This window comes from Cebidichthys violaceus, unplaced genomic scaffold (genome assembly GCF_023349555.1).
Source record: "Cebidichthys violaceus isolate CVI_PGR_0920_01 unplaced genomic scaffold, fCebVio1.0.p SCAF_2, whole genome shotgun sequence".
NCBI classification, from domain to species: Eukaryota; Metazoa; Chordata; class Actinopteri; order Perciformes; family Stichaeidae; genus Cebidichthys; species Cebidichthys violaceus.
In genome coordinates this window covers 16,625,394-16,653,148 of record NW_027176372.1, presented here as the reverse complement: position 1 = coordinate 16,653,148, position 27,755 = coordinate 16,625,394, and the positions used below count along the sequence as shown (strand labels likewise).

At 40.6% G+C, this 27,755-nt stretch overlaps 1 protein-coding gene across 1 annotated transcript in view; it reads left to right on the top strand.

Annotated features, from left to right (window-relative positions):
- dock2-like (dedicator of cytokinesis protein 2) overlaps positions 1-27,755 on the top strand; it is a 90,424-nt gene that overhangs the window by 16,274 nt on the left and 46,395 nt on the right. Inside the window, exons 21-26 of the mRNA XM_068714803.1 lie at positions 512-646; positions 5,238-5,346; positions 5,719-5,789; positions 8,259-8,365; positions 22,753-22,895; positions 27,548-27,643. Of these exons, the coding sequence (XP_068570904.1) occupies positions 512-646; positions 5,238-5,346; positions 5,719-5,789; positions 8,259-8,365; positions 22,753-22,895; positions 27,548-27,643 (661 nt within the window). The remainder of the gene's footprint in view (positions 1-511; positions 647-5,237; positions 5,347-5,718; positions 5,790-8,258; positions 8,366-22,752; positions 22,896-27,547; positions 27,644-27,755) is intronic.

Here is a 27,755-nt window from a genome sequence, read left to right as displayed (position 1 = left end):
GAATATGCTCGTATTGCATGCCATTTGGGATGTTGCAGTGAGTGATTGGGCAGAGAAATGCTGGTGGGTCATAAAGTTAGACTGAACTCTGTGCCACCTACACTCTCTCCAGCTGCTTTGACACACTTTTATGTGTGTGTGTGTGTGTGTGTGTGTGTGTGTGTGTGTGTGTGTGTGTGTGTGTGTGTGTGTAAAGACGCCTGTGGGGTGTGCATGTGTCGGAAAATGATTTTTTCACCTATCATCTGAAGGAAAATCAAAATGTCTGTGAGCTGTGCGAAACGTACATCTGTTGAGGTGTGAAATACTATTTTGCCATTTTTTTCCACCTCCTTCTCTCTGCCGTTCTTTCACTCTCACTCTGATGCACTCTGTCTTTCTGCTCTATGGAAGTGAAACATGGAGTTGCTGATTCATTTTCCAACCTGTGGAACATCTGAAAAGGATGACAATTCTCACCGGATGTTTTTTTTATTTTTTTGACTTGGTTTGTCCTATCATTCTCTCCCAGAAAGCTGATGTCGGTGTTGAAGAGGTATCTGGATGTGTCCAGCCGAGGTGAACAGTGTGAGCCCATCCTCCGAACCCTCAAAGCCCTCGAGTATATCTTCAAGTTCATCGTCCGATCTCGCATGCTCTACTCCCAGTGAGTGTTTGTGTACCTTTTTTTTCATTATCATAATGACTACTGATTTCCTTTTGGACCCACAATGATGCAAATCGAGATTCTTGTTGAGCACGCACAGAGCCCAGTGACGCTGCAGGAGTAATCGTTTTTGACAGCTCTGTGAGAAAAGGCTGCTGATTACAGCGCTAATGTTGCTAATAAGCATTGATGATGAGGTGCGGTGTCCGGATGAGAGCTAATGACGGGGCAGGGCAGGACTGCTGAATGGTCAGCCATCGAAACAGCAGACTAAGTTCCTGCAGCAGAGACTTATGACACCCACTGTGCTGAGCCCAGACCTGCACCATACGATAAATGTAAACACCATTTATAACTGCAGCGCAGAAATTGATGCTGACAGATCAGAAATATAATCCACAACAAGAGTTGTGTTCCTCGCCCGTTGGTGACATGAGTACCTGTGTGTGTGTGTGTGTGTATGTGTGTGTGTGTTTGGTATAAGACACAATAGTGTGTGTATTTGAGTGCTTGTTCACATAATGCAAGGTTTATTGTGTGTATTGTTTTGAGTTGTCCCTTAGAAGCAGTGTATTGGTGGTTGTATATAAGGTAGATTTATATATCTGTGTGTGTGCGCTGGTGTGTATGTGTGTGTGTGTGTGTGTGTGTGTGTTTGTCGTACGAAGTCCACTCGTCGATGAAGGTCTGCCTTTTTAATCTTCCAGAGGGCATAGTTTGTGCCGGCTTTGTTTGTCTAAAGTTGGTGCGTTTGTTTATCGACATGTTGGGTGTTTGTTTATTTATTCAGTGTGTGCGGATTTGTGCGAATTCATGAGTGTGGATTCCCTAGTGGGTGAGTGTGTGTGCGTGTTTCTGTGCATTTGTAGGTACATGTGTGTACCATAGCCCACACATATACGTTTAATCATACTCTGAGTGTATGCCTGTGTGTGTGTGTGTGTGTGTGTGTGTGTGTGTGTGTGTGTGTGTGTGTGTGTGTGTGTGTGTGTGTGTGTGTGTGTGTGTGTGTGCGCGCAGACCACATTATAGCCCCACGGCTCCTGGAGCTCCAGTCGCCAGCCTCCCCTGGGTATCTCCAAGCCGATAAATCTCACTCTCCTTCTCTCTCTTCCTCTCCTCTTCTATCTGTCGTCCCCCAACTACCTGCAGCCGACAACTTCAACTCGCTCTGCATCCAAAGTTTTCACATCAGATTTCTCCACTTACAAGACCTTTTTGTGCCAACAGAGAATCAGCGATTCAAGGGAGCCCCTGGTGCTGTTAGTGAATCTGAAAGGCTCCATCATCATCTCCATCAAGACTAGCAGTCATTAATAGTTAAATAGGCGGAACTGAAGATTGATTAGCTTGTCAAACCGGCTTCATGTTCATGCAAAGTCTATTACGAACGTGTGATGTTTGCTTCAAAAATATGTAAGGCACGCTGTACTAGATTTTGCTCTTTCCTTCACCTTCTCTCTGTCCTTCACGCCCTATAGCTCTCACATTACTTCCCTGTAGTCCAGTTCATCAGGTGTATCGGTTTCTTTTTCCTTCCCTGGAGCACCCGCTATGTTCTATATTTCTCTTCTGTCTTGTCCTCCTCTTTTTCTTTCCATCCCTCCCTTCAACTTTAAATCTCACCTTCTCCCCCTTCCCTTCATTCCGCTTCTTTTTAATCTTTTTTCGTACCTTTTTCTATGGAAGCACAATGCTTAGATGTTTTCTATTATGAACAGGTTTTCTTATTAATGGGAGACATATCTTTATTATTATGAGATCACCAAAAAAAACGAATATTATGATTACGTAATCGTTTATCACAAAGGCTTTCCAATTTTCTTATCTCAATAATATATATGACATAATATCTGGTTATAATAATAATAAAAACATATAAACATTGAGTAAAAGTTTATAATAACATAAAATTGATCAAATTGAGATGTACTATTATTATTATTATTATTAACTATTACACTATTTACTTATTGGTCTACAATAAACTCTTCAACACAGATAGGATTTTACAATACTCAAGGTAATTGTGTGACTCTTTGCCCCAATATTTGAAAGGAGCAATATCATTTGTACAATACTTTATTGATGCATCACAGCAAAGTCGGTCACTGCACCATTTATTCACTTGTCCGTCTTGCTAATGATCTGCATTTGCATTTTTTACTGATTGGTCCAGAGGGGGAACAGCAAATATAATTTATAACAAGTTGACATTTATGACTCCTCCTCTTATTAGAAACTACATGCAGCTGTGCCGTCCTTCTGTACTTTTTCTTCCACTACCTCCATTCTTCAGACTTTTCCTCAGTGTTCCTCACTCATTTCCTTCCCCTCTGTTCATTTCCTGCCCTTCATCCCTCTCTCTCTCTCTCTCTCTCTCTCTCTCTCTCTCTCTCTCTCTCTCTCTCTCTCTCCCCCCACCATCCGTCTCCAGTATTAGTTTCCTAAAGTAGTATGATGTACTTCTGCTGTTGTGCTCATGTGTGGGTAGTTAGTGCCTGTGTGTGTGTGTGTGTGTATTTGTATACACACATACACACGTATTTGTATGTGTGAAGTGGTACTTTACAGGCTCTAACAGGCTATATTGTACACAGTATAACTATTTTAGTGAAGAGTACGTATATATATATATATCTATATACCTATATATATATATATCTATATATATATATTTATATATCTATATATATCTATATCTATATCTATATCTATATATATATATATATATATATATATATATATATATGCACACACACACACACACACACACACACACACACACACACACACACACATATATTCATGCACAGACAGGGCCTGGTGGATTAAGCAGGACAATGCGTCTGTAATCATAATTGTACTCTGCAAAGAGCCCAGTGATAATACCTCTGTGTGTTACCACCTAATCCCTCCCCCCACATGCTACATTTGCCGTGTGCCACATGCTAATCCTTCCCTCTAGAATGCATAACTTCTGTTGTAATTAACAACTGCACAGCTCCACTAAATCACACAGAGATAGTGAGGAGACGGGGGAAGGAAAGGGGCGGAGAAATGGATGAGAGAGAAGTTTGCTTGGGGTGGAGGAAGTTCGACTGAAGGGATGGTAGAGGAATGTGTGGGTGTGTGTATGGGATGTGCATAGCAGCAACAAAGATAACCCAGTTTATTTTTTTGTTAAGTCAGAGGAGTATCGTTATAATCACTGCAGTCAGTGCTTGTCAATGTTTAATACTGCAGTAGTTTGCTGCATCTGTTTAAGAGACTACAGTCCTTGGATTACATTGTGTAATTGTGTACTGGCTCTGAAAATGACTTTGTGTCACGGTCTTATGATGATTCACATGTAGAATTCAATTTTGACTTAAAGGCATAAAATTAAGCATTTTCCTTAAAAACACTGCGCGCTCAGGTGCGGCCGTAGTAAAGCGTAGTGACCAGGTTACATCGCTGTTACATCACTGTCTCCGTCTCTCTCCTCTGCTTTGTCTTTGTCATGGATGTATAAAGAGCTGCAGGTCTGTGTGTCTTGTTTTACCAAGAGTGGGACAAGCAGAGCAAAGAGGTCACAGTTGACAGGATGAGGCGTGCCCTTCAACTGCATTCACTCAAAATCCATCAGCGCTGCAGTTTCCCACAGGGTTGTGCGGAAGTGTGGGCGTGTTTATTTGTGCTGTAGAACCTATCCTCTACGAAGCAATCAGGAAATAACGTTTTTCTTTCTTTGATTCACTGCTTTGCTCTCGCTAACACCGCTCCCTCTCTTCAGTTACTCTCTGGTTGCTTGCTTGACCACTGCTGTTGTCTCGCTCTCTTTCTCTAACTCGCTCGTTGAGCCAAGGTTGAGGGGGGGGGGGGGGGGGCAACCGTATTATTAAATTAATAAGTGAGGAACTGCAGCCAATTCACTTGATACCGCATTTCCATGAAATCACAATAATCTAGGTGTAATTTCCCTTGTTGTTAGATTACTCTGACTTATCACAGAGAAAGCCTGTGCTGGCCCGATCAAAATAACTTTAAAAACATTATCATTACTAACTCAAAATCAATGTAAACTGTGATGAGAAAACTACTGCATTATAATTTACATCCCATTGATTGAAACTCACACCTGGCTCAAGTGATGGAGGCGACAGATGATTAAAAAGGATACAAGCAAAGGAAGCAAGTACAAGAAATGCAATGAACTAAACCATGAATGAACTGTCCAGCCATATATGTTCATCTAACTTTATTTTGTTTTATATAAGGTAATACACTTACTAACTTTTTTTTTGCATTGCACTAAATAATCTTTCCATATTTCTGTTGTTCTGGAACATATGAATAAGGATTCTTTCTGTCTACATTTATATCCACCTTGTTTTGACACTTTGTCTCTTATTGTCTCTCTCCACCCTCACTAATTTTCATCCCCTGTTGTTTTTTTTCTCATTTTTCAATTAGTTCTACATCCTTCACTTCATCTCCCTTTCAAATCATGTCACACAATTTTTTCTGATGTTCGTCTGATGCTTCTGTCTTTCAATCTTTTTCTGATTTTTCCCGTAGCGTTTCCATTAATTTCCTCTTGCCCTCCTAGGCTGTACGAGGGGAAGGAGCAGGAGGAGTTTGAGGAGTCACTGAGGAAGCTTTTTGAGTCCATCAACAGCCTGATGAGAACAGACTACAACACCACTCTGCTGCTCAGGGTAATCATGCATATTCACCCTTCACACACTTCACCACCTAGCGCTCCTCTTTCTTCTCATCTTTATTCTTGCCCCTTTTCCTGCTTCTACCTCTTTTTTTTTTAACATTTACCCGTCTGACTCATTTTCATTCTCCTCCTCACGCTCAAAGTTCTCTAATGTGATCTCTCAATCTGATAATTATTACATTACAAAAAGTCACAAAAAGTTAGGCAGACAAACAAGCCTTGTGAAACATAAAAAAAGTCATTTTCTCACACTTGTGATCAGAAGCTGCTTGATGGCAAAGTCACCCTCTGTTCAACAGCAGCTTCCACAGGATTTCAAGACAGTTTTTTTAAGTGTTTACTTCTTGGTTGTGTGTGTCATCAGGTTGCTGCTCTGAAGTACCTGCCAACAGTCCTGCATGATGTTGAGAAAGTGTTTGATGCCAAACTCCTCAGGTAAGCTTGCCTTTAAATAGACACACACATACACACACACACACACACACACACACACACACACACACTGGCACCTTATCTTTAGTCTCATTCAGGGACACTGATAGAGAGGATATATGGTAGCATTCAGCTCAGCTAAAGTTTTTCCTCTTGGCTTTGTTCAATGACCCCCATCCTTCTGTCCCCCACACATTCCATTCTGGTTGAGCCCACCTTCTTTATCAGGTGATAAAAATCTCATCAAACTGACATATACACAAGGACACACACTCAAACGCACTCTGCGTCTCCTTCATGTGCCCCTGAGTGAATTGACAATTTCAGTGAAACCATCAAACAAAACTTCTCTCAGGTTTATTCTGAGTTTCCTGACGAGCAATGCGACGGACTTGGAATGGCTTGTTTAACCTCTCTTTGACCCCGCATCAAATGTACAATACACAGTTTAGCCCAGAAAATATCTTCAGCGTATACACTTTAACAGTTGCAACACTGTGGAAATCAGGCAGTTGATTTGTCCTCTAGCAATTCCACAACCAAACATGGATCCATTTTTTTGGTACGGCCTTGTTACTTTACCGAATGAAGATTCTAATTGATGTTCTCTTGACTGGCCACATTCTATTTCAAAGACCCTCATCCTCATGATTTCTCTTTTCACCTTTCTGTGACCTGTGTGTGCTTTTGTGAGTTTGGATTATCCACATCTGCCAGCTCAGTCTCTGGAGTGGCTTGATGTCATCGCGGTGCCACAAAGGTGCTACCTTTAACACCTGCCACAAAGACACGCACCGGCAAATACGCACATACACAGGTAGATGAGGTGATGAGGGGCAGAGCGGTTTTAAAAATCAGCGCACATATTCTCACTTTCTGTCATTCATTTTCTCTTTCTGTCTCTTCCACACACATTCACTCACCCCTATTGTCTGACTTCTTCACTTCTTTTACTCACACATGCACAAACATATAGCCGAGCCATCTAAACTTGAAAGCAAGGTCCCCTTTGCATTCCTGATCAGAAATGCCTCAGGCGAAGTTTCCAAACGCAAGCTGTGTGAATTACAATCACAACGCAATGAGGTAGACATCAAAGCTTTGTCTCAGCCTCTGTATAGTAACATTGCTGCACCTTGTAAACTCACCTGTAGTGTGATCCGCCGGGTGGGACGAGCACAGACGTCGTCCCCTATGCCTTGTTTTGCTTGCTCTATGTGTCCTTTGTATGTCTTTGGTCCTGTTCAGACGGGGCATTAAAAGGATTGCTCGGGTGTTTTGAAGTGGTGTATTGCCTAAAGTTGATGGCAGTTGACACGCACCTAGTTTGGAGAAACAGGCACGGGATCAAAGCATTATACTGCTGTGGACGGGGGCAGCAGCAAAATGTATTTTAGCCACCTAAAAGAAAGGCCCACTTAAATAAAATCAGCATTCGGTTGAGTGTATGCTATATTTTGAATATTTTTGCCACTTCGTCTTGCTATCAGACGGCCCTTTCCGAAGGGGAACTTAACTTAAAGCAAAGCTTATCTATGCTCTCTTCATAGCCACCAGACTCAGTTTGCAAAAACACTCAACAGTAAAGATAAGTTTCACTTTCAGTTTAGTTCTCTGTCAGGAAAATATTCTAAAGATAGCGTACGCTTAAATTCAATCTTAATGCGTCTTGGGCGCATTCACACATGTACTTAGAGCTGTCCGCTTGTGATCGGATCACCCAAGATGCATGTTAATGCCAGGTCTGAACAGGGCCTAAGTGGGAATAGGCTGACATTTGGGGTTTTAATTAAATTCAGCTCAGATGATTAGTGGGCCTGATAAGTCTGCGCTGAGCCTCTGTGCCCCAGCGTGTCTTCATGCCAGCTTATGCACATCAAAAGTCATACAAGCCTTGGTTGTGTTTGGGGGTGGCAGTGGTGCATTTCATTCTTTTATACCATTATTAAAAGTGGTTCCACTGTGGCATAATTTAAAGAGATGGAGACAAAGTAAAACACAGACCAAAAAATTTGGATAGAGGGTTTGCCATGCTCTGAGCATTCAATCTTCCTAAGTGACATCAGGGCTTGCAACCAGCCTGTTTAATTATTCTAAAATTGAATTTGGGGCGGAGGATGACTCAAACCTGTGTCTTCATTAAAGCGTGTTTAGGCTTTGGCTCATTTGTTTTCATGCTGCATACACAGATTTGCTCATATCTACGCTTCCACTGAGATGTTAGTGGTTGCATATTGTATGACCTTAAAGGACAGATGTTTAAAGCTTGACTTATTAAGATGTGGTTGTGTTTTTAATCTTTATTACATATTGGGAATAATCAGAGCGAGGCGATTTTTTGTTCAAATTTAAAACGTGCAAGAATTTGTGGAAACTTATTTCTGAATATTTATTTATAACAACCCTGTTGCTCCTCCTGTATAAGGATCTTGCTGATTATTTATTCCACTGTCTATTGTTTTCTCTCTCCAGTGAGCAGCTGCATGACTTTTATTCCTGCATCCCCCCTGAGAAACTCCAGAAACGGAAGGTGGCCTCCATGACTGAAATTGTCAGCAGCCAACTCTTCCAGAAACAAGGTGTGTAATTTTTTTAAGTTCTAAGCCTCCGCACTGAGCTGCTAACAAATAGCGGACTTAATGGTTGTGTGAAGAACCAATCACAGATGTGCACAGTACCAAACAAATGGCAACTCATTCGGGGTGAAATCCTACCGAGCATTAGTTGCTTCTCACTTAAAGGTTGAGATCACATTAAAAGGTCTATAATACAGTGAATAATTCCAGCCCAGCAACAGGAGTGAGCACACAGCTGTTCCCACTGTACTTTATGACCAGTAAGGGTGTCTTTTGCTTCAAAGGTTTAATCTTGATACAGCACATTGCATCAAAGTGTGATACAAACTGCGAGGGTATATCCATTCCCTGTAGGGCAATCCAGTAAAGTACTCTGGATAAAAGCATTAGCCAAATGGTGAAAGGTCATACTAGTGTTTATGCATTCATGCTGTATTTGCTTTACTGTTGCATACACACACACACACACACACACACACACACACACATTCAAGTTGATTTCATTTATATAGAAATGACTTGTCCCATCATGTAACATAATGAAAAAATGTTAAATTGCGAATATTTACCCGATGTACCTTCTTCATTTGTTTGTTGTTAGGTTTAAAAAATGAAGGATACACCTACTCCACCATTATGGTAGCATTCAGCATTCAAATAAAAGACGATATTTGTGAGTAGTTTTCCTCTGGGTATTTTCTATTGAGATAAAGAAAGCAATATGGACGTTTGATGTTGATGCTGTAACAAACCATTTCAGTTCTGCTATGTTCACCTCCACTGACATTACAATCAGCACAATGGACCCCAGTCTGATACCACCTTATTACAATCAGCAGAGGCACCAGATAATGTCATGGTAAATGTCTATTCAAGTCACTCTTGCTGAGATTAAACAGTCATGAGGCTAAAATAAATTCGACCTACACATATATTTGTAATCATTGGCAATATATATATATATATATATATATTTTTTGTCCTTGAGGTGTTGACATTCCTGATCCGCCCCGACTGAAAATGTCCATGAACCTTATTGCAAGCAGAGAATGACTATGCCATTCACGCCTCAGTAGGTGATGGTGGTGAATACAGAGAAAGACAAACGTTATCCATATTAATGTCACAGGTGATTCTTCTGCCAAAAGAGAAGAAGCAATATCGGCTAACGTTTCAGGCATATTTGTAAGACAGGAAGTGTTTTCAGAGTGCTGCAGTTTTCACTGTCATTAATGTGTCACTTTTCAGACCATGCCTAGAATTCTAAGTGATTTTCACTAGATTTGGCATAATTGCCAGGGACACATGTTTTTGTCTCTATCATACCTTTAAAATCCAGTACACATCAATGACAACGCACCCTCCACCAATCTGAGTCCACCCCCTACCTCTGTTCAGCCCTATTATGTCTGTCTAATTAGCTTGTAGCGGGGTGATAAGTGCTGGTTCCCCCTGCAGAGGACCACATGGTGATGGATAGAGTGGGCGAATGTTTTGCTGGTGTATAATACACAGTTGATAAGGGGGGTAATCGGGATTCTGCAGCGCAAACTGAAGAGTTGGAAGTTGTGAGTGATTGTGGTAGACCAAAGTTGGTTCAGAAATCACTAAGTGGGACTGAGAAGGGGTACCTGCTGGGCTGGGCCAGACAGATTCAGTGACTTCATGGACATTGCAGGTTGTGTGTGAGAATTAATTCATGCACACATGGAGCAAACACATTTGTATGCATTTGTCTCAGAGAGACTGGTTACACTATATCCCGGCATGAGTGTATTTGTGCATTTCAGTATTTGTGCAGTGGCGCATGCTAAATGGGTGTGTGCACTACTTTGGATGTTGTTTCTTCCCACTGTAGCAGTGGGTCCTCTCATCAGTCAGTCGCTGCCAGCCAAGTCAGTGGTCGGTCCAGAATATGGTCCTTTGGTATTGATCCTGGTTCAGATGATTGACTCCCCGGGGGCGACGACGACGACAGGCTCGGTCTCTGGCTAGCTGTCAGCATGCTCAGAGTTCCACTCTGTCACCAGGAAAGGGAGGGGAGAGGGAAGAAAGCGATGGAAATAACAGGAGAGGGAGCAATGGGGATGTCAGGTAGAAAAGAGAGAGCATAATAAAGAGAAACCAAGCAGAGGAATGTAGGGTGTTGTGCCAAAATGCAACATATCAATTTCGGCAAACTAAGTCCTCAGAATTATCAGTCAATATGTCAACATTTTGGAAGCAAATATTTGGTAACTACTTTTAGCTCCAGTCATAGCCTGGAGTGTTTCGATACGCCAATAGCCATTTATAGAGTTTGTCATTTTTTAAATGGTGGAAGTCTCAGTTGGGAATTAACCACTTCAGATGCAAAAAATGATGAAGATGGAGTCAGGCAGAGGTAGAGGAGAGACCAAGGAGATACGAACAAACAGAGGAGGAAAGGATGGAAAATGGAACAGAGATATGAGACACAAAGAGGAGATGGGAAGAATCTTTGGGAAAATAGAAGAAACAAGACTGGGAAGAGAGGAAAGAAGGACGACATGATGATGGGTAAAGGTGGGGCAGAGGGACAAGTAAAGGGATGGGAAAGATGGATGACAGAGTAGTGGGGAAGTGACAAAGGCTGGTTAGAAAAAGAATAAACAAGGGATTTGAGACCGATAAAGATAGAGAGAACAGGTGGATGGTGGTGGTGCCAAAAGGAAACAAAATAGCTTGGGGAGAGTGCAAAATAGAAGTTTGTGAGAGAGATTGGCCTTGTTTTGCTATTAAACAGTCCAGAAGTGATTAAAGTTTTAAGGCCAGCTCACACGCAATCTATCAGAAAACCCGCATTCCCCCCTCTCTTCTCCCCCCATCCTCTGGCACTGTGCTTATTTATTTATTCGCTCTTTTATACATTGGTCTATTCCATCTCGATCCCTGCCTCACCAAATGAGCGCTGACACTCAGTCTAATTGAGATGCATTTTAGCACTGGGATGCTAATCAGAGGGCTTCTATGCTAGGGTGTCATTTGTCCAGGAGGCTGAAAAATGCAGCAGAGCTAGATCATATATTTATAATGGCTAATGGCCCCCGGTGTCCTATCACTGCTCTGCAATACATATTTAATAACCCTACCTGCCTGTCTGACTGTCTGTCTCAGCAGGTCTGCCAAGCTCGCTCACCAGGGAAAAATGTCATTGACAGTGCAGGAGAGGTTAGATGATGGAAGGGGAGGGTTTGTGTGTGTGTGTGTGTGTGTGTGTGTGTGTGTGTGTGTGTGTGTGTGTGTCAGTGTAAGACAAGAGATCACCGTCATGTTTGACAGAGTGTAAGAATGAACGATCCAAGGGATCATTATTTTTGGGCTTTTACTGTATATTCTGAATATTGATTGTCCATTTATTGCAGATGTAAAAAAAAACTGATTACAAAATCCATTATACAAAACATTTGGGTAGTAATTGAATTATAAAAGTACCGACTGCAATGCAACCTCTCTGTATTTAAAATCTGGATGAAAGTTGGTATAAATGAATCAGCTCCTTTCTGAAAGAAAGTGTATATTTTGGTGAAATTCAGCAAAACCCAGAAAATAATATTTGTTTAACTACCATGTATGTAAGATTGTTGTTATTCAGTGGGAAAGCATTTGCTATGTTTGTAATGAGGTCCTGTCACATGGTCACAGGTATTGGGTTTTCTCCAATCCTTGTTTTAAATGTGTGTGTGTGTGTGTGTGTGTGTGTGCGTGTGTGCGTGTGTGTGTGTGTGTGTGTGTGTGTGTGTGTGTGTGTGTGTGTGTGTGTGTCTAACTTGCGGATTTTGTCTGTCCATGTGCTTGGCTTTCTCATGACTGGTTGCATCCATGGGCAGCGTTTGAAGGATTTGATTTTTTTTTTTTTCTCTTACGCTCCTGGGATTAAGGCTTTTGGCAAGCACATACTGTATACACACACAAACACACACACAGGCACACATGCACAGATACACATGTGCATCCTGTGTTACGGGTTAATCTGGTTTTGAGACTAAATTAAATTTACGAGGCGCATTATGGCTCAATTTAGGCAAATTACAATGCCGTCAGGCAATCACTGTGACAGATTGAGAGCATCAACACTGATAAGGGGGAAAAAAAGAACGAGAGATCAGGGAGAGCAAAGAGCAGAGGGACAGAGGGATGAGTCTGTCATTGTGTTTGCCCACTCATTTCCCAAAGCTGGCCAAAGTCCCCGATTCAATCCACTAACCCTCTACATTTTCTCAGCCAGGCCGCCATCTCCCCTCCTCCATATGTACAGCTGGAGAAAGGACTGCAGTCCTGTCACTCGTCTTGTTGTACATATTATAGAGATTAAAGGAAGCCCCATTTGCTTTGGTGTAATGCTCTTGTAAGTTGCATTTCTACAGCAAGGAAAACCCCTTTAACGCTACGTGACAATATTCCATAATACAGAAAATCATAAAAGCCGCCTGTGCCATTTGTAACTATAACATTGTTTGGTTTTTTAATGTGTCATTCATATCAATCCATATGAATGACAGCAATCCCATTTATTAAATTGCTCGAGCTTTACTGCAGCGCATTATACCGTATTGTTGACATTGTTCACACCTATGTCTATATTTCCCCCGCTGTGATATACTTAACAGATGCATGTCAGTGCTTGATGAATATGGGTGAGTGATGTACTGTACAGTTATTATTGTCAGGATTTAATCAGTGTTGAGTGATCTCGGTTGTTCCCGCGTTCTCTACCAATCAGCATTAGTGACAGGTCACTTTAGGCCCCAGTTATGGGGATACTGAATGTGATTTTCTACATCTGGCCTGTAAGAGAGCTTAAGATGACTGAGATATTACCCTGTAACCAAGCAGGATTTGGCTATAAATGTGGATTTATATGGTCTAAAGTAAGATTAGGCTGTGTTTATATCTTAAACTACATCTTTGTTTAAAAGCAAATGCAAAAAGCCAGTGTTTTTAATGGTGAAAATATGGTATGTGATATATGCGTTAGGGTTACCCTAAGGGTAAGCAACTGTGTGCATTCACCACAAACGACCTGCATGCATTTATTGTTATGGCTTTCTGCAAGCCTTTAGCAAAGCAGCTTGTTGAGCTGTAATTTCAAAGCTGTCAGCTTTACTGCCGCTCAGGTTGTCTGAGTATGTAACAGGTTGCTTGCTGGCCCAATAAGCCCCCCATGTGTCCATATGTTCTATCCCTAGTTATATAGACATATTAAGAGACAGTTATGTGAATCATAGAAAAAAAATCAAATGCTGCTGCTGTGTCTCTTAAAGCTGTCTAAAATCTAAAGTGCTTCTCTCTGTTTTTCACTCTGCTCCTCGTGAACTACAGTATCTTTACAGCACACCTCTTCTGTTCTATCTCATATTCTCTTCTAACTCCTCTTCTCTCACCTCTTCTCTCACCTCCTACCGTGTCTTTCCCTAATATATTATTTTATGCCGTGTTACATTACATCAGCCTTTGTTACATCACATTAAGGTTCATGTCACGCTTTGCTGTAACTGCATTGAGATCATGCTCACAAACACCAGCAAAAACTGCCCACTATACCTGTTAGAGGATTATGAACATAAATGAAGCAGTGGCATGTGTTTGGGTTTGGGTGTTTGACAGCACAGGATCTGTCTGCCACAAATTATTTTTGGCTGTTGTTTTATAAGCCGACCCAAAATAGCGGTGCTTACTGTAGAGCGGTGGGTTGATGGTTCCAGAGGGTTAATGAGAGAGCAAGGTAGTTTTGCCATTCATTCAGAGGCTGCAGTGGCTGCAGTTTGGGACATTGTGGGTGAAATGCTGGAAGAGGGACGGATGAGACTAATGGAGCAAAGTGAATGGAGTTTAATCATTTTGGGAAATGCCTCTGTCTCACACTCTCCCTTTGTCTCATTTATATTCTTATCCATTTGACTTTGTTGACTTCAATGGAAACTAAATGCAGACAAGGACAGTGGAGGAACACAACAGTCGGTGCATCAATGCACTAACCCATTAATTCATTTATGAGAGTAGTTGAATGTTAACCAGAGACAGGAGCTACCTGACAGAGGAGCTTGGTGTGCTGTAGCTGTTTTATTGTGTTTCTTCGGTGACAGCAAAATAAAATTTCTTGGACTGATTAAAGCTTCATGAGCCCTGTTGGGACCTTGAGTCATTATACAGCAGCAGCGATAACAGCTGAAATAGATGGCATTGAATATATTACGACAAATTATTTCAACACTTTAGTAAAATGGACGTGACATACATAATATGTGAATAAAGATTTGAAGATTCAGCATAGGTATCACAATTGTGCTCACCCTATCATTCAACCTGAACAAATACAAAGCAGGATATAAAAGCTGAAATCAGATAGAGGCGTAAGCAGAGCCAGCAGCTTCGTGATTTATTACTCTCCTGTTAAAGGACACTGAGAATTAGCCTGCCCAACAGTCAAAGCATGAACACGGCTCACCACAAGCCATTGATCTGCCATTGATCTGCCTGGGTTAGATTGATCAAAAACACTGTAGCAACTAATGCTACCAACAGCCTAATTGGGCAATCAATTAAATAGTCATATGGAAGATGAAGCAGGGGAGGAAGGCACATATGAGGGGTGGCAATTAGTGGGTGACTCCTAGACAGTGACTAAGACAGCTGTTTGAAACGCAGGGTAAAATAAATGAAAGCAACATCTAAAAGGACAGCTCAAGGGATAATCTGATCAGTATCAACAGTATCTAGTTTTTGTCATCCTTGTGTTAGTGGTAAACATAACAAAATGCCCATTTTTGACTGGACTAATAAGCAAATATCAGCATATACATGGTGTTATAAATATAGTATACTGCAGCAATGATACCTATGGTTTGCGCTGCTTACGGCTGTTCCAACCAATCAAATCGGGGAAAAAAACAGGGCTACTTTTGAGCCATGAAAATAGTTTGTACACAAAGGTGAGAAGTTTAAAAAACTCAGCGCAACGGCGACAGTGTTTCGCAGTTTTAGCTAGCTATCTCCAGCTAACTAGTTAGCAAGCTAAAACTGCGAAACTGTTTTTGTCATTATTTTAATGCTGGAGAAAGCTAGTTAGCGGTCTACCGGGAGATTTGTTTTTAGCGATGCTAGCTACCCGGGCAAAAACAAGACGGCAGTCTTTCAATGCTACTTTAGTTACGAGATCGTGGACCCAACCACACACAAAATAGTTGTAAGGCTTTAGACTCTTCTACACCTTCATCTGGCAAGCCATGTAGGAGGTCTGGAGGACGAGGTCATTTGTGATGTTGATTGCCTCCACACCATGCAAATCGGTCAAGTCATGGGAAAAATCGCTTTTCTTCATTTTGTAGGGATCCATCCAATATGTGTTTCTACTTTCTGGCGATAACTGCTGCGTGCAGGTTCAATCAACCCTTTTATGTATTCACTTTGCTCCATTACCAATTTGCACAGTATATAGGTTCTTCACTTCCTGCCCTCCATCTGAATGTCACGCGTCATAATAGTCATGTGATTGCAAACAAGCTATAGTTTGAAGAAAACATGAAGAAAAGCAATTATGTTCCAGACAGCACCCTTTTCTGCGATTGTGTTTACTTTGGTGTTGCTGACAGTATTTGTTCTGGGACAAGTCTCATCAGCATCATAGCAAAAATCAAAGAGAAAAATGCACTTTCGGGCATCATTATATATCAACATAATTCACTAGTGCACTCTATCCTCCATCCTCGTAACTTATAGCCCTATACTATTCGGGAGAGCACTCATTCACACAGGCAAGACAATTTTATGCCTTTCTATGAAAGACATATCATCCCACTAAACCATTTTGAGACAGCTATCTTGTTTACAAATTGTTCGTCAAACATATTTTATCACCACACCATAACAAACCAGCGCTTTAAATAAAGGGAGAAGTGAGGACGGACAGGCACAACCTAAATTCATACAGAGAAAATGTAAGGCATTGAATTCCAAAAGGGGTTTACAGATGGAGCAAGAGAAAAAAAATGAGGAAGGAGGGAGGAAGACAAATGAGGGGTGGAGGCAGAGTGGATGAGAAGAGACACCCACAGTGACACAGAGGGATGAAAAACCTGCTGAGAGAGACGTTTAGTCGTCACCAAGTGGGAAGACAGTTGGCTTGGTCCCAACCCCCTCTCAACAGAAAAGATTTACTTGTCATCGCGCCGCCAAACCTCCTCATTATCATCTTTTCTATTACTCTATCTTCCCGAAAGCAAGGGACGACAGGGAGGAGAGAGGGATGGAGAGAAAGAGGAAGACAACTCTGATTTACATGCCTCTTAGAAACTGAGGTTTGCATCTCATTATCATGTGCTATAGTTTATTGTGTTTGGTTGTCAAATGAAAAACATTGAATAGAGAAGGGATGAGCTGGCTGCTGAGCCATCAAAGCTACTCTCTGTGTGGTGGCCTGCCAGCACGAGTGGCTGTCTGCTCTCACAAACTTGGTAACCGAAACACATTTCCACATGCTTACACCAGGCACAAAGAGATTCCAACTCTTACACATCAAATAGCGGTGAAGCACCAACACAGATACAAAAAGGACAGTTTGCTGTTGGGCACATAGACACACATTGGTATTAATAATAAAAGGCTGAGATTACCGCCAGAATAAATAGATATTTCCAGTTGAATATAGATGAGTACTTGATGCTCTGTTGGTGTGCACTCTGAATATTTTGTGTCTTGTGCTTCAGCACCTGTGTGGATTTCTGTTTATTTGAACTAGTGTGTATAACGGCTCACGGTTAAATCTAGATGAGAAAAAGTTAAAATGCATCCCAATGTTTGCCCTAAGCCATTGATTTCCATTTGCCTGTCAGTTTCCCGTTGGCGAAGCTTTCTTACACAGCGTGGCAGATTGATTTACTGCATTGTTGTCCCACGGGATGAAACACATAACATGCATCTAAATCACACAGGCTAGTGGAACATAGAAACACAGGTGTGCATAGGAAAGTGAAACCATTGGTGTATTCACCTATGTTCATTTTAGTGTGTGTCAAATTGCCCCTTTTCCATTACAAAATGGCTTGTAAATTAGGAGGTTTCATTTTTTTCGACCCCCCTCCCATCCTTCTCAGGCAGCATCTCTTTTTAGGCTGCTTCTTTACAAGGCATCTGCTAGCAAGCCCGACCAAACAGACCTTTGCAAAAATGGTTTACGGTTATTGGATTAGGTCCGTGACTGAGGTTAGACACTGCCAATCTTAGAGAAGGAATGTTGGATTTGTATGGAGCCTGAAAGGAAGTTCTGTCTTAGTGGCTCAAGCCAGAGGAAATCTAGAGCACATGGCACATGTAGTATTGTTCTATGTACTCTCTGAGAATACGAGATACGCAGCTTGTAACAGCACAAAACTGATGATTGGTCAGACTAGTTTATATGGGTTTCAAATTACTGATACTTTATTGAGCTATTGTGGTAAAAATAATTTGACCTAAAATGTTGAATTAGAGAAGCACAATTATGACAGACAGACAGAAAGACAAGAAATGGGAACCAAGAGGAACGTTAGAAAGGACACATAGCGGGATCAGCAGAGAGACAAAAAACAGATGGAAAACAACCATCGAAAGATTCAAATGGAGAAGACGGAGATTGCGTTATGCATAGAGATCCAGGGAACACAAATAATAGAAATAACAGATGAAGAGAGTGAGGCACACACTAGAGGGAAAGGAAGCCACCAGGAGGAATGAGATGAGGATAAGCTGGCAGAAGCTTCAGGTTGTAAGTGGGAAGCTAAATTAACAAGATGTTTGCATTTAAGGGCCCAACAGATCTGCAGGCACTGTTGTCAGCTATTCTTTTTACAAATAAAGTTCAGAAAAAGAAATGTAAGAAGCATCCACCATGGTTGACTGGACCACTGATGTGATCCACTGTGTGGAAGCATCATTTGTTTATTAAAAAAGCTCATTAGTGTGCATGGAAGTTTTTTTTTTGCATACACTTTGTTGGGACAAACACACCTTCTTCACAGATGTCTGAGTGTACGGTCAGCCACAGTGCAGTGTCCCAAAGCAAGAGTTCCTTTGAATTAGCTGTAATTTCAAATGCCCTCTTAAAGAATGACCTAGACCCTGGGAGCTGCACACCATTGTAGATGGTGTTCTTACAAGACTGAAAGCCCTGAGGACCACAGTGCAGTTCAAAGAAGTCTCTGAGAAAGCTTACATTCAGGCTGAAGCAGCAGATATTAACATTCCTGATGTTATTCCAGGCGAGGCAAGGTGCAGAGAAATAGCTGCAAAGTTAAAGGCACTGTTCCACATCGGTGACTGAAGCCGCAGAGTCTGGAGGAGCATTGCCAAGGCAGCCTGTACTTCATCATTTTTTTATGCTCATATTCAGGAGCTCCAGAGGCATTTTGAAGGGAAAGGGAACTACGGTAAAATCAAAACAGACGATTCGCACCCCTACAGATCTGTCAAAGTAGGATGCTGGAGATGAGCTAGCTATTAGGGTGCTCATGGTTTTCTATAAGTTTTCAGAATTTAAAGATGAGACGCAGCTGCAGACTGAACCAAAGGTGTTTCACTCTGCATACAAGATCTCCCCGGAGACCACAGGATGTATAGAGAGTATTCAAAAAGCATGAGACTTTGGTTGTTTTTCCATCACTCTTTAAATTGATGAAAATATTTAATATTTCAGTGTCAACACGCTCTGTAGAAAGTACGACCAGAGTCGTGTGGATTGTGTCACTGTGTTTGGACCATGACATTGCAAGTCTGTAGTTCTATACATACAATCTGAGTATGTCTGCTACCTGGCTGTTGCTGAAAGTTCTCTTTATTAGAAAACCAACAATAAAATAATAAGAAATAAGATCAAGTTTTAAGCTTTGTCTCTATAACGCTCCATCTCCACTCTTTCTATCGCTTTTTCTTTCCTCCATCACTTTTTCAACCAAGGCAGCACTTTGTGTGTTGGCTAAGAGGACAGATTTAGAAAGTAAGACGGGTCAAACCTTAAATCTTAAATTGTGCACCTACAAAGAAAAACTTGTTCTCTTTGACCATATGTTGTTGTCTCATCTTTAAATGTAAAGCACCGTAGCAAAAGGCTAGATGTCATCTAGAGAGTGACGTATTTGTGTATCTTCACGTTAGTGTTCTACTTGATGTGCAGTAATGTTATGCGTGGAGTTTCGGTAAATGTATTCTTCCATCTCAATTTACATTAGCATAGACCTTGAAATTGAACTGTGGTTATATTTTCATTATGCGTGGCTCCTTGCACAGTGAAAACAAAACGCATGCAATGTATCGCACGACAGTATAACCTTTTATACCCAACACCTGCTCTCTATTTCACATTCTCTCCCCTGAACATGTTACACCTAGAAATACCAGCTTGGTTTATTTCTTAGATCAATAGAAACAAGGAAGCAGATAGCTTGAGGGTCATTTAACCAGGAATGGAGTTCTCCTCAGGTTTAATGGTACATCCAGCGCCTGTAAGGCAGATGGATTAATTATTGCGATGCACACACAACAATACTGCTATAAAACACAACCCATTGTTTTCTCTATCTGAAAGGAGAAAAGATGATGAGTTTGTTGTTTGATGGATAAAACAGATTTATCAGCTGGCAACATCTAAAACACCATCCTGTAAGGCCACAGACCAGGAGGCCTCCCTCTTGTTTAATGGACATTTTTGTTTCACATGAAACATGATGTTATATATATATATATATATATATATATATATATATATATATATATATATATATATATATATATATATATATATATATTATATTTAAATTGCATGGCACTGAGATACTGGTTTTGGTTGACATCCACTTTGTCCAGGTTTCTCACTGAAACATCCCCCTCCTGCTGTTGGATTTCCTCTACCTGTCCAGGCCCCCACCTCCTCCGTCTCCTCCTCTGTCTCCTCCTCCTCCGACTCCTCCCTCCATTTCTCTGAGTCATTGAGGGCATTCAGTGACTCATGCTGATCCCCCCCTGTCTCTCGTTCCCTCCCCTGTCCTCTCTGCATGTTTGTGTGATGGAGTGAGTGTTGTGATGAGGGTCCACTCAGCAGGCATATAAGCCTGGCTCAGTTAATAATGGAACTAACGAGCATCAGCCTAAATGAGCTTTTAATGTGCTCTGTCAACTTGCAGAGAGGGATGAGGTGGAGTATGTGGGGGGGGGGAAGAAAGAAGATGACAAGGAACAAGTTGAAAAAAAAAAAGGATCAGTCACATTGCAATCACCGTTTTCTTATGTTATACGTATTTGTACCTGCATAGTACATGATTCGTATTAAACATTGAATATGACCTTGAGGTAAATTATTTGACTCAAAACCACTGTGGCCAAAAATGGGACCAAGTTTGTTATAGTTATAATGTCGCCAGCTAACGTCAGCATTACATGCTTTGTATGGAGTTAGATCTGCGATAGCTATATAATGTTGACAGCTTTAAAACATACTCTAAAATTCTGGATCAACGTCTTTAAAATCAATTAACTGTAACCTTTGGATTTTAATAACTTTCTGTAGGAAATTTGGCCACGGCTCTGCTGACTTCCAAACAATATCCAATGAGAATTTTAGTTGGATGAAAATCAATAATTTTAATTATCTGTCAAAGCGTGCCTGGTCAGATTGAAAGACTTGACAGTCTTATTGTCCACAAAACAAGGAGTAGTTTCAGAAGCGTACTGTTCTTTCGTGTTCTCAAAAAAAGCGAAGAAAGACATCTAAAAGAAAAGGCAACCATTTTACAAAGCAGGAGGTAAGAACCCCTGCATTTTGGAAGCCTCTGGAGAAGCAGAGCTTTTTCTTTCAATGAAAATAAACAGAAACTTGAATCACTTTAAGTTTGAAATAACATGAATTTTGTTTGCAGCTGAGAACACAGATGCATTCAGGATATTGTTGGACAGCAAATAAACACAATCAATCAATCAATGAACCAATCACGTTTTATATATATAGTAACTTTCAAACAAATCAAATGCAATTCAAAGTGTGTTACAAATGATTAACAAGACGAAAACATGAATGAAAATGGAGAGACGGTGAAGAGACTATTGCACCCCAAATAAAGTTAAGAAAAACAAATAAATACATATACAACACTGAATAAATTATTCATGGTAATACAGTAAAATAGTAAAAACATTGATCAGTATATTTGACTTTTATGCCTACTTTTTAGTCAAATGCATATAGATGGTTTATTCTCCAAACAGCAAATAAAGTTGCATCAGTTCATTTGTTTTCCAAGTATGCTATTAAACACCAATGATGGTCACCGTGTGCATGAAGCACATGGCCACTATCGGCTCTTTTGTTTATCTGGATGGCTACCAGTCTTAATGTTATTATTGAATAGGCAAAACCCTTCTGAGAAGATTTATGACACATTCAAAAAGCTTACGTTTATGTTTTCTGCTTTGACACACATTTTAATTTACTCAGGTCTGCTTGAACTGCACTTCATGACAGTACTTTTGCTACTTTAGTCCTTCAGTGATTTCCTCAAATGAGTTTGGACAATCCCCAGGGAAGTCTGTGACCATATAACATTCATAAAGAATTTATGGAGTGGTTTAGCGCCATGGTCTAAGTAATATAATAGTAATAGATGCCTCCATGTAAAGTAGGTAAAACCTGACTATTTAAAACACTTTGGACTGGAAAGCATAAGACTTAAGGTTAAATCGTAATGTTTTACAGTTTTTTTTTTATTTTCCGTTCCCTGTGGAGGCATGTAAGAAAAATAAGTTTAATTTAAGGATTCAAGGTAACACTGGGTGAAATTATTTTCCCACTTTGACATAATATTTTATTAAAGTAATTACTGATGATGCGTTGCACCTTTGACCAAATCTACACATGAATTAGTGAAGATTAGGATCAATTAGCGAGATTTGAGAGAGAAAACATTAGGCTATGGTGATTGATGAGCCGCCTGTGTGGCTGACGGAGCCGCAGACATGCATGGAACTGTAAATAGACACTTGATTGATATCACTCCATTGTGCAGTCTGGGGTTATGGTTGAATTTCTTCTTCAGGGTGAAGTGGCATCATTACTCAAAGCTGTGTGGGGGCGCAGCTGTCTCCACAGGTGCTGCACCAATTGATGTACGGGTCCAGGGTTTAGGTTTTGAAGGGTTTTTCAGAGAGAAATAACATAAAAGTAAATCTTGATGTTGTGCCTGTTGATGTTTGTGTTTAAACATCTTAAGGCATTCTCATCTTTTACGACTTTGCCTAAAATAAGTAAATAAAACATCACTCTGGCATTCCCTTTCTCAAACTATCCAACTGCTCTTGCTTATTAAACCTGACTGTCATCTTTAACCACATGTGGTTTTGTTTCTCTACAGAGTGCCGTGATGTGCTGTTACCCATGATGTTGCGGGAGCTGAGCGGGGCACTGGCCAATATGGCTGATGGGCCTCATGATGAGAGGAGAAATAGTCTGGAGCTGCTCAACAACATTCTGGAGGTCCTGAGCAGAGACAATGTGGTGAGACGCACAGCAAAGTTTATAGAAAAGAACGCACAATGCCAATGCTCACACATGGCATTGAAGTGCATTCTGGGTGACTGATTACCCGGTATGCAAACAGCAATTCCAATCATGTGTAGATTACCACGGAAGCTGTATTGCTATACGGTTGCAGTTTCCACAGATATCATCAAATGCCAGTGAAAGAAAGCAAAATCAGACCCTATGTGGTCATTTGAGGAGCAACTCAAGTGCCAAAAGCAAGCAGAAAATACACCAGTTTTATCTAGACACAATCTGCATATATAAAAGTATAAACAGGTCACAATACCGCCTTCTGACAAAGCATTTGTATCTCCCCCAGGCGTAATCATGTGTTGAATGAACATTACAGCATGGTCCTTGCAGAAACACCTGGTGGAGGTCTACACTCTACTGAGTACGCGTTTCTAGTTATTGGGAAAGTGTTAAAATTAAAAAATGATCCAGCCCATGAATTAGAAAACATATCTTTTATCTTTTCAGCATCTTCTCTGTGCCACCCCAGTGCAACCAGTCTCCTAAAGAGTAAAGTAAAGTTGTTGACAACCCGTTTAGTCTTTAAGTGAAGGTGTGGCTTTCTTCAGCTTGATGGCTATTACTATTGAAGCAGGAGCCAAGAGAGGAGAAACTATAAGAGATGAGAGAGTAGTAACACATGTCGTGGAGTAAATATGATGAGACAAATTTGTGTCGGTTAAGGTCTAAAAAATGAAAGCAGGCGGTAGCAAAAGGACATGCTGGGTACAATTACTATCATGTGCAGACTACATTATATATGCATATACATATATAGTATGTATATACATATATGTACACACACATTTACATGTCTCTACCACAGAAGTATAGCAAAATTCACATTTACTTTTATAGGCCTACTGAGTTGTAACTGATGACTTCTCTGTTTTTTCAGTTTTTTCAATAATATCTGGGTTTGCATTTATAGTTTTGTCTACAAATGTACTTATTTATATACCCATTTACAAATGTGTCCATGCATTCTCAGATCAATGTACCCATTTACATATCTCAGTACCCTTCCACATCTGTATACGAATTTGGAGATTTTAGACGTTTACTTTTGATACACTGAGGAAGGAAGAGGAAGACCCAGTAAATTAGACACATTGTGTTCTAGCAGACGAGTAATTTGAAAACCAACTTACAGCTTGCCCAAATAGGACAATATTATAGAGTGTATCAACCAGGGTTACATGGTCAACTGTGTCAAAAGCCTTTGACAAATCAATAAAAAGAGCTGCACAATATTTTTTTCATTAAGCCTTTTAATAGCAACAGTTGTTGTGCTGTGTGGTTTTCTAAAGCCTGACTGATGTTGTGATTGAATACCATTTGTGTCTAAGAATTCTTTAGGTTGTTCATTAACTAACTTTAGCTAAAACACATAGATATTCCTGCCCCCCCCCCGTCCAGCAAAGGGAGAGCATAGGCAGATTTCCATATGTTAGGAATCTCATGGTTGAATTGATAACGATTAATAATATCCCAAATAATAGTCAGAGCTTCTGCTATAAAGTCTACAGCTAACTTGTAAAAAGTAGGATCAAGCTTGACAGGACTTAAGGATTTGTTAGGATCATATTGCTTTAAGGCTCTGTGGAGTAAAATCTAAGTTTTGAGCCATGGAATTAGTTTGGTGTGGTGAAGAGTGAGCTCTCTGCTTATCAGGCTGTTGTGGATCTGGACATAAAGACTCATATAAGAAACCTGAAGAGACAAAATTGTCATTAAAGCAGTTGAGAAAGGAGAAATTATGTCAGTTACATGAACCTTTCACAATGCAGACTGGCAACTCATTTGTAACCTTTGTAACTCTTTATGCTGCACAGCTTTTTGTAAAACCCAGACACTGTTGTTCGCCAATGAAAAGCCACACACACACACACACACACACACACACACACACACACACACACACACACACACACACACACACACACACACACACACACACACAGATGTGTGTTTTTTTTAAAGTGAAGGCCAGAGAAATGAAAACTGGCCATGCATGGAGGATGGGAAACAGTGAATGGAGGCTCAAGACAGAGAGTTAACAACTCAACAGATGGAGGTAAAGGTATTTATGCCATAGACAATAACATGGAGGGATTTTTAGAAAGAAAACAATGCAGGGAGCTGTAGAGATGATGAAATTGGAATGGGAAAGATAAAATAGAGAATAGAAAATAGAGGTGATGACAGACTGTGTCACCTCCTTTTCCCTCCATCTCTTATTTTCTGCATCCTCTCTCCTTTGTTTTTCATCCATCTCTCTCTTCCTCGCTCTGGGTGGTACCTGATTAAGTCATCACACCACTGATGTCTCCAAACTGGAGAGAGATGAAGAAAGGGAAACAGAGATGGAAGCGATGACTCCGCAATAGACAGATGCTCATGTCTGTGGGAGAGTTTGTGTTGAATTTATAAGTAACTTGTGTGTGTGTGTGTGTGTGTGTGTGTGTGTGTGTGAGTGATAAAGAGACGATGCTAACAGTCAGAGACAGAAACACATGACTACCAAGGCTCTCTCGCTTTTTTCTTTCCCCTACCCCCGAGACAATGTTTTCTTTTTCACATCACGTCACCAGTAGAGATGATAAACCAGTCTGGCTTCAGTTTGGAATATATGAACAGCATTATGGCTCATCTCTCCTCTTCCTGATCTGAGACAACTGTCTGAAAAACTTTCCAGGAAACCAAAATATCCACACACAACCCGACCACGTGTGTGCAACAAGTGCTGGACTGCCAAGTGGAACCTGCCATAACTTTAACTTATACATATTTAGCTACCAATCCCACTACTGGCTGTTTGTACAGAACTATATACTAGCTGCATATGTATCTCACAAGACATAGCCAGACGACTTCAAATCAGCCGAAGCCAAATAGCATTTTGGAAATGTGTATTGCTGCAAAAGAGAGAGTGCTTGAAACTTTGAACTTGAGTCTTTTTTATTAATACTGTTTTTTTCGGACCTTCAGTCTTTGCTTTTATGCTTTACTGGTCAGACAAGGACACATAAGGACACACACACACAAATCTAGGTCAGATTATGCTCACAATGTTGCACACAAACACACAAATGCACCCTGTAGCATTTTTGCTAAGGTGTGTTTGGATGCAGCAGATGCTTCACTAGAGAGTTACCTCCAGGCAAGTCTGAGTCAGCTTCCATTGACCGGTTGGTCCACTGTAGCAGTGTGTGTGTGTGTGTGTGTGTGTGTGTGTGTGTGTGTGTGTGTGTGTGTGTGTGTGTGTGTGTGTGCCTGTGTATGTGTGGTCCTATGCACATGGGCACAGATGCTTTTTGAGAAAGGACTTTGTGCTATTTCTGTGTGTCATTAGTCAGACCTCATTGCAGTCCTCACAGGTCATCTAACAATTGTATTGCTTTTGTTGCCTTATTAACTAGCACAATGTCTGCGATGTTGTACCATTAAAGGCTTTTCCTTCATCATGTATTGACAGGCTTCTGCATGTCCAATGTAAAAGTAATACAGATGAATGGTTGCTGAAAAGGTTCAAGTACAGCAGAGTAATACATCTAAATAATAATGCTCACCAAAATGAAGAGAGAATCCTTCTTGTAGGGTCATCATATTCAGATTCAAAGATATTTTTTGGTGTTTCTTAAAGCACCTTTAGTGATCCCCTCATTATACTCTCATATATTGATACTATTTATCGATATGTTTATGACATATTTGATGTATGATTTCACAAGATTTACATTTTTTCAATATCACCACTGCTTCCTTACATGTAGTTCTCAATTAAATGATCAGAAAATATTATTATGCTATAAAATGACGTCGTGACAGAAGATGTATCTTTATCTTCTACTCTTAAGTTTTAAACAGTAAGACAAGAACGGTTTCAATAGGTGAAACAACCAAAATGTTCCGGTCTTAATGTCTAACAGCTCTTAAAATATATAATATATATTTCATGACATTTTAACTATTTGAAACAGGAACTGGTTTTGAACACAGACTGTTAGATTCCCCTTGTTTGCCTCTGGCCAGATGGAGAAAAAGAAAGATGACAGAAAAGCAGCTTCAAAGGGAAAGATAGGAATACGAAAGCAGGTCTGCACAAAAAAAAAAAAAAAAAATCCACATCCACGTGCCTTTGAGGTTCAAATGTCCACACTGAAGGTGATTAACTGAATGTTCTGGTGAGGCTCAATTTCTGAACAGTGAACAGACTTTACATTTCAGATGCAGAAAACTTTATTCTCTTTCTTGTTTCATTTGATCTGCCAATCATCCATTCAGAGCCCCTGTGAAGCTTTGGACTGTGTGTGTGCAAACTTGGTTGTTTTCTCAGTGAGGAGAGTTCACAAGAGGGGAAAACAGCTCTACAAACAAAACCTGACGAATCTCCAAAGTTTTGTTCTGAGACGTTTGTCAGAGCAGTGCCAACGTTATGCCTGAGTGGATGCTTATGAACAGGACCGGATCCTGTTCTGCATCTGTGTGCGTTTTTGTGTGCGTTTACACCTGAGAAAATCGAACAGTCTTTTGTCTATTTTTCCATTTTTTCACTCCATCCTTCTCTGACATTCTCTTTCTCTTATTCTGCTTTCTGTCTATCTTTTTAGGGTGAAACATTTCAACATATCCAGGACATTGTGGTGTCTCTGTTGAGGATCATCAACCAGACAGTCATCACAATGGGTCGTGAGCATGCTCTAATCGTAAGTACATGCGACTTTCCATTTATTGCACAATCTTCTTTCTTGTCTTTTTCTCTGGTGTTTAAAGTGGATTTGTAGAAAAGCCAACCCCGTATCCACTCTTGTCTGCTCT